At 42.0% G+C, this 8,078-nt stretch overlaps 1 protein-coding gene across 1 annotated transcript in view; it reads right to left on the minus strand.

Moving 5' to 3' along the window:
- LOC117444459 (rab effector MyRIP-like) overlaps positions 1-6,249 on the minus strand; it is a gene marked incomplete at its 3' end in the record, with an annotated part of 50,717 nt that extends 44,468 nt beyond the window's left edge. Inside the window, 2 exon segments of the mRNA XM_071202740.1 lie at positions 2,948-2,999; positions 6,171-6,249. Coding sequence (XP_071058841.1) covers positions 2,948-2,999; positions 6,171-6,249 — 131 coding nt within the window.
- Between the last annotated feature and the right edge of the window lie 1,829 nt (positions 6,250-8,078).

An 8,078-nucleotide genomic window follows, 5' to 3' on the forward strand; every position in this document is an offset into this window, starting at 1 on the left:
AAGGCCCGGGGGCCAAATCCGGCCCGCGACTTCATTTCATGCGGCCCCTCAAGAGATTGCAAAGAATATAATATGTTTATTATACGGTTACATGCCGATTTACAGAAGCACGTTGCCCATAAACTACATTTCCCACAATGCATCTCTAATTTGACTTTTTTCTCAGAATTTGACTTTTTTCCTTCAAAATATAAATTGTTTCTCAGAATTAGATTTTTTTTTAAATCATTTTGTGACATTCTCACTGAAGAGACTTGCAATGATTTGCCCTAGACTTCCGCTTTTAGACGTAGTTAATTATGAAGTTATTACCCTATCCGATAATAATCCAATGCAGAGGCAATAATGTCATATAATACATTATTTTATATTAAATATTTATATATGTATTTTGATAAAGTCTTAAAGTTACAACCGGCCCTTTGAGTTCAACCATAATGCTGATGTGGCCCGCGAAGAAATTGAGTTTGACACCCCTGCTCTAAGCTAAAACTATCATCATGCAACTTTCCAGGTCATTTTAATAATAATTTGGATTTAATTCATGGTTTAAATCTAACTGTGTCCATGTGCCTGCAGCCTGAGTCCCCAGCCTGTCACTCTGGACTATAATTAGAGCATTTGTACAGTAGTTTAAATATAGCATTTCAGAAGTTGGTGCATGAACCAAAATTGGCTCATAACAGCTGGACAGATGTCACAGTATTTGTTGTTCAAATGTGGGCGTATTTTTTTATAAAATCAGTCACTTTGAAACAAATCACGAGCCAAATGAAGTGCCGATGCTGCACATGTTTGGCACCGTGCAGTGGATTTAAATATACTTACATGTGGGTGTAGAGCATTTAGGAAGTGAGATAATCTGCCCTCCTCCGTCTCCTGCTTCTCCCCAAAGCTCCACATGGGTTTTGAGGGGAGCATGCGGAGAGCAAAGGATTGTGGGAAATCCAGAGACTGCGGTTTCGCTTTCCACCACTCAAGTCTTTCTCCATCTGGCTTTTCGGTGCGGATAATGAAAACTGAAACTCCCGGCAGCCTCGATCCTCGATCTGAGCAATTATGTGGAGCCAGAATCACGAGGAGACAATGTGATTAGGGACTGAACAAGTCTGTTTGTTAAATATCTTGTGAGAGACTCAGCGACAAGGCCAATGATAGTAATTCCATCTCACAAAGGTGGCATCAGTGGCTTTTTGTAATTTATTTAGGTCACTGTGGGACAGCTTTTATCCTCGTAATCTCTTAATGTCCCACACCTCCGACAGGAAATGAAAATCCACTGAAATAACAGGATTTGAAAAGATGACATAACAAGTCTGCGAGAAAGTTTTTTTGATGGATTAGTTTTTTACATTACAAACAAGTTGATTTGTCCTTTAATAATTAACTAGTGCGTTGGTGTTCGGATCAGGGGAGCACAGGTTCAAACCCCACTGTCGTTGTGTCCCTGAGACGCTTCACCCCAAAAAGTGCTCCTGTGGAGATCGCCCACAGTAGAGTATATAAGTCGCTTTGGATAAAAGCGTCTAACAGGTAACATGTGATGTCATGTTAAAAAATTGTATGCAAGTCTATGAGAAAGTTATCCTAATTCTCACTTTACCTCTATTAACATTTTTCTGATGGAAGTATGGCCTCAAATAGCTAGTTTGATGTCTTCTTCAATACACCGTGATGTTCATTTGTAAATAATGGTTTCATTTAGAGTTTAACAATAAGTATGCTTAAAGGGGGGTTCCTTGCGATTGGACATTTTACTGTATTTTTATATCAATATATTATTTGATCTACCGTACTTTTCGGACTATAAGCCGCGAATTTTTCCCCCATTGTTTGTGTACAGCTAGCGGCCACTAGGGAACCTCCTAAATCTATGGATTTTACAGGTAAAATTAACCACCTTTAACGCTATGGGCTCTATGACCGGTCCGCGCCCGCCACCTTTAAGCGGCGGGCTCCAGCAGGAAAAGCTGGAGGCCGGAAAAGAGTGAGACAGGTAGCGCGCCAAAGTAAAAGTGGAACCGAGAGACAGAACGAGAGCAAGACAGACGGACAATTTAGCTGCTGCGGCTTATATGCAGGTGCGCTTTATAGTCCGAAAAGTACGGTAGTTGATGCAAATTCTTGCTTCAATTAAAAAAAATTATTCATTTATCAATTGTTTTGATTCTCAAACTGTCACAAATCAAATGTCCCACTGGATAAATAAAGTATTCTCATTATGATCCCACGGTTTTGTCGGGTTTGGGTATTATCCATTATTTCTTCTTACAAACCTTTTCCAGTGACTTTTCACTTAAGGAAGGTTAATTAAAACTTCTTACCCACAGTATATGTTACGGACAATAGTTAATAATGCCAGCGACCCACACGCTGAACCCTTTAACGAGCGTTCAGTGGAGATTGACAGACGGCGGCGTTGAGTAAAAGGTCATTAAAACCCAGACATGGTCCAATTTGAGGAGAAACAACAGGATAATGGGGAGCAGCATCCTGACGCTGCCAGAGCCCGATGTGCTGAAGGGTCCGTCTAACAGGCTGTTAGGGAGGGAAGGAGCTGACAGGAGAGACTACACTGCCGTCACCTGCTCACTGAAGAGAAGGAGGCCAGAGGAGGACAGGGGACGGATACGCAGACAGAGAGGGGGAAAACCACAGTGAAGGTTAAGGAGAAAGGTCATTGCTTCGATTGCACCGTGGAGCCTTGGGCATTTGCTCCATGGGATTTCTAGAGGTCTTCTTTCAAAGCAGAGCCATTGCAGAATCAGAATCAGGTTTATTACCAGGCAGGTTGACACGTACGAGGAATTTGACTTGGTGTCGTGGCGAATACATCATTTCTGTACTGTCATTGATCAGTAGAGAAATATGTTTTTTGGGTGCAGTCGCTCTTTAAAAACCTGTTGCGATGTGTGCTGAGAAGAAGACATTTTCCACAGAAGGTTACAGGAAAGCTCCAGAACGTTTCTGCAGGCAGATCTTTAAAGCAGTGACCTTTACTGTGACCACAAAAGGGCAGATTTCAATGGAGGTGTAAAAGACACTTTCTGTTTGAAAGAAAATCGCAATTTCAGAACCTTCTAAGCCAGGGGTGTCAAACTCAAGGCCCGGGGGCCAAATCCGGCCCGCGACTTCATTTCATGCGGCCCCTCAAGAGATTGCAAAGAATATAATATGTTTATTATACGGTTACATGCCGATTTACAGAAGCACGTTGCCCATAAACTACATTTCCCACAATGCATCTCAAATTTTCTCAGAACAAGTTTTTTTCTCAGAATTTGACTTATTTTCTTCAAAATATTAATTTTTTCTTAGAATTAGATTTTTAAATCATTTTGTAACATTCTCACTAAAGAGACTTGCAATTATTTGCCCTAGACTTCCGCTTTTAGACATAGTTAATTATGAAGTTATTACCCTATCCGATAATAATCCAATGCAGAGGCAATAATGTCATATAATACATTATTTTATATTAAATATTTATATATGTATTTTGATATAGTCTTAAAGTTACAACCGGCCGTTTGAGTGCAACCATAATGCTGAAGTGGCCTGCGAAGAAATTGAGTTTGACACCCCTGCTCTAAGCTATCGTCTTATGGCGAGAAGGCTCTGGGAAAAGGTGCTGTATTTTGAGAGTTCTGGTTCAGCATATGGGCATGGACTTTCTTTTCTGTGCACCAATCAATTGTTTTCACTTTGTTTAGTAACTTAAGATGTGAGAATAAAGCCAGAGTTTAGAGAAGAAGATTGTTTAATAAGAAGCCAGTTTAAAGTCAAAGCTCATCAAAAGCCAAAGACATGTCCCAAAGCCTACAGTTTTAATCCTATATCTCTTGATTGAGATTAGCATGATGTTAAACTATCTGTAAAGTGCTTAAAGCCCGAGTAGAGATTAAATCATTCCAGATTAAAAAGGTTTTCGGTTGCGTACATGCTTTACAAAGAGCAAGATAGAAAGAGACATTTACCATAAATGTACCAGATTTATTTATAACACAAGTGGAGCTCTATTGTTTTACACACCAGAGAGAGGTCACTTGGAGTTGAAGATAAATCCGATTAATACTGAGTATGTAATGCTTATGAAGTGCAGAATATTGCATGTTAAAAATTAAAACTGCATGGTTTTGTGTCTGAAACGCAGATGGACTCACATTCAGAAGACTCAGACACACACATGGCTTGAAAACTCTTATGGACGAATCTAATCCCCTTTCTCTCGATTTTACGAGGACGTTTCATGAATATTATGAATATTACCTCCTCTTACACCTAAGTGTGCTTTTGTGTCAGTAATGATTTTCCTATTTAGGGCCATTTCCTGTACTCTCTCTCTGCACTCCATTGGAGGAAAGGCAGCTAGAAATCAGGCGGATAAAGTTGGCGATATCCCTGAACTCCCATCCATTAGGAAAACAAGCCTCTGGCTGCCCTCATCCCCAGCTCACATCAACTTATGGCGCTTTTCCACTGCAGGGCCTCGCTCGGGTTAGTACGGTATGGCTAGGCTTCGTTAGGCCAGGCTCACTTTATGCTGCGTTTCCATTACAGTTTAGGAACTGGGCTAGTATCTATAGTAACGCAGTGTAGGCGGAGCCGTGACGTCATCTTCAATGCGAAACACAGAAAAACAACATCAGCCGTTAGCTAACCACAGACTGTCTGTGTCATGGCGAATACAGTCGCTGGTTTATTTATGTCTGTAGTCCGTTGTTGTGAGTGTGGACGGTCGGAGCATATACTGCGTTAGCTTAGCCGATCTCCATTCAGAAAACACGCATTTTAAAAGGTGTTTCTCTGCCGTCTGTCTGCAGACTTGTCAAAGCATGAATTCATGGTTGTTACTAACCGGTATCAGTGTGTTGTTACTTCGGCATCATTTTGAAACGTGTATTAAATTAAATCACGGTCAAATATGTTCATTGTGTTGTAGTTGCCAGCGATTCTCTCACTAGTTTAGCAGACTCAGCCCGGTTGTTGGCCCGGAAAGAACCTCGATTTTGGAGAGCCAGAAAACTGTGAAAAACTACCCGCTAGCCGGAACTACGCCAAGTGGAAACGCAACCAAAAACGGGCCGGGCACGGCACGCTTAAACCGCGCTGTAGTGGAAATGCGCCATTAGTCACACAACACCAGCCAAGGAATGAAAACTGCCTCTGGATCAGCTGGCTCTTCTACCAGGAGGTCTGTGCTTTCCTTCATGTCTTCTGTCAGGCTGAATGTACCGCCATCTCTGCTTTAAACAGTTCTTTCTGCATGTTTACATTCATTGCATTATTAGGCCATAAACCCATCAGCAGCATGCAAAAAGTCTCACTGCAATATTTCTATATTTCTGCAGCCAAGAGGATATAATAATGTGTTTTTGGGCGGGAAAAACATATTTGTAACAAACGTCAACATGCTACAGGAGTCAAGGGGCTCTGTGTACAGATTGGTTTGCAAATAGCTGCAAAAAATGCAACTATCCCCAACTTTTGGAGCACATTTCAGAGCCCTTTGCAGCAGATTGGTTAGTATTTTCTCTCTTGTTTTGTGCATGTGACGTCCTCCTATAGCGTCACTCAAACCTCTTCCTCACAAAGGGTTTAAAGCAGGGTTGTCAAACTCAATTTCTTCACGGGCCACATCAGCATTATGGTTGCACTCAAAGGGCCGGTTGTAACTTTAAGACTGCATCAAAATACATATATAAATATTTAATATAAAATAATGTATTATATTACATGATTGCCTCTGCATTGGATTATTACGTCTAAAAGCGGAAGTCTAGGGCAAATCATTGCAAGTCTCTTCAGTGAGAATGTTACAAAATGATTTAAAAAAAAATCTAATTCTGAGAAAAAAATTATATTTTGAAGAAAAAAAGTCAAATTCTGAGAAAAAAAGTCAAATTTGAGATGCATTGTGGGAAATGTAGTTTATGGGCAACGTGCTTCTGTAAATCGGCATGTAACCGTATAATAAACATATTATATTCTTTGCAATCTCTTGAGGGGCCGCATGAAATGAAGTCGCGGGCCGGATTTGGCCCCCGAGCCTTGAGTTTGACACCCCTGGTTTAAAGTAAACAGAAAGCTAGAAACGGCAAACATCCCCGCGTTTATATGTGGGGAAGCCAGTGAGGGATCGTGTCCTTATCGCTTCATCAGCATCTCACCGCCCCGGGCATGGAGGCTGTAGTTGTCGACTGAATAATGGAGTCTCACTTCTGGATCCAGCAGGTCAAAGCTCGCCATTTTTCAACTTGCAAATTAGCACCGGGGGCCAGAGACCCAGGGTTGTGTTGATGCTATTGGTTTTGAAAATGAAGGGGTGATTACTCTTGTGGCTCCAGTCGCCCTGTTTTTGTAAATGAAACCAGGCTAGACTACAAATTGCTGCACGGCTCTCACAGATTGTTTACAGTTATTAGCGCTCTGCTCAATATTCTTCTTATCAGCGCCGGCCGACCTGTGACATCACGGCCTGTGTTTCGGTTGTTGGACGGTGACCGAATCTCCAGCTCTCATACGACACCCGCTGACACAGAGACAACAACACTGTCCTCCTCCGTCTGGCAGACAGGGCGTGGGAGACGATGACGATGAATCATTGATGCTCGGCCCACAGATCACAAACAAAACACACACTAGATACACACACACACACACACACACACACACACTTTACTCTCTTACTCATCTGTCCTCGTGGCGGTTTTCTCTGATCCATCGCTGGTTTTGTGACCGAGATAAAAGGATTGGTTTGTAACAAATAGCCACTCTTGACCTTTGGTTTTTCTATTTCCCTTTTTCGTCACTATGTCATGTTTGTTTCCGATCACAGCCTGATATATGTGTTATAATAGTTGGAGAAAGGGTAGCAAACACTTTCTATACAGTACGGTGTTGCAGAATAAGTCCTGAGAGAGAAATGGGACAGGTCAGTACAGTGTGTTTAAAATGCTTTTAGTTCATGGGTTCTCACTACAAATGAACATTTTAACTATCACCTTCCGGTACTAATATATTACTAATTGTGTTGACTTTGTATCGCTCCATAAATCATACAGGTAATTTTGACATGTTATTACAAAATCATGTATAAATCATATGAAGGTAGATATGGTGCGAAATGCGAGAGCGTGTAAAACCTGATGTGAGCACTTCTCACATCAGGTGAGAAAAACCTGAGCTTGTGTGCTTACATTTACACTTGTATAAAATATCCACATAACTGTGAACCACATTTGAAGTCACAGAAGAAGAAAACAAGTTTTGTAGCTTGTAGAAACATATTTTTAAAATATATTTTCCATTACAACTGCAACTTGGTTATTACAACCTCTCAAACCAGTCATTACAACGTCACGAATCTGCTCTGTGGCAGTATGCATCGACGAATCTGCGGCCTCGACTTTTGTCAAAGTAATTTTCACCTGTAGATGTGGGGGGGGGGGGGGGGGGGGGTTGAGCGAAGGGGCGGAGCTATCAGAACGACGAGGCTCGGGTCAGTCACGCAGTCACAGCCATGTCAGGTCGAACCGGATGACTGCGGGCCCCCGCATGTTGCCCCTTTCACACCGACGCGGTTCCAGGGCCGGTTCGGAGCTTGGCAATGATACAATGATTACAATGCTATATGAACACACCCTTGTGTAAAAATCTGCAGATTATAGATATGAATGAAACTAGAAAGTGTGGCAAGTGCAACTGAAGCGGAGATATCTTGTTCAGAAACTCATTTTGCGTTAACAGCCCTATTTTTAAAATTCCCTTCATTTCGCAGGACGCCACACATGAATAGTAGAAGATGAAAATATTCAAAGGAAGGCTCTTTGCGTCTGATGTAACAGTGTGGTCATGCACGGGCGGCTGCGTGTAATCAGGCTGGAGGTCATAGAGGACGACGCTGTGTATTGGAGAAGGTTGAGGGTGTGCAGTAGGAGCGAGGAGAACAGATTGCATGTGGAGATGGATGCCATATACACGAAATACAGCGCCATTCATCAAACCATGGCCCCTGTGACAGTCAACTGTACCCAGAGTAACTCACTGATCACAGCACCAGCCTGGGACCCGATGGA

The sequence above is a fragment of the Pseudochaenichthys georgianus genome, unplaced genomic scaffold, assembly GCF_902827115.2.
Source record: "Pseudochaenichthys georgianus unplaced genomic scaffold, fPseGeo1.2 scaffold_814_arrow_ctg1, whole genome shotgun sequence".
In the NCBI taxonomy this organism is placed as follows: domain Eukaryota; kingdom Metazoa; phylum Chordata; class Actinopteri; order Perciformes; family Channichthyidae; genus Pseudochaenichthys; species Pseudochaenichthys georgianus.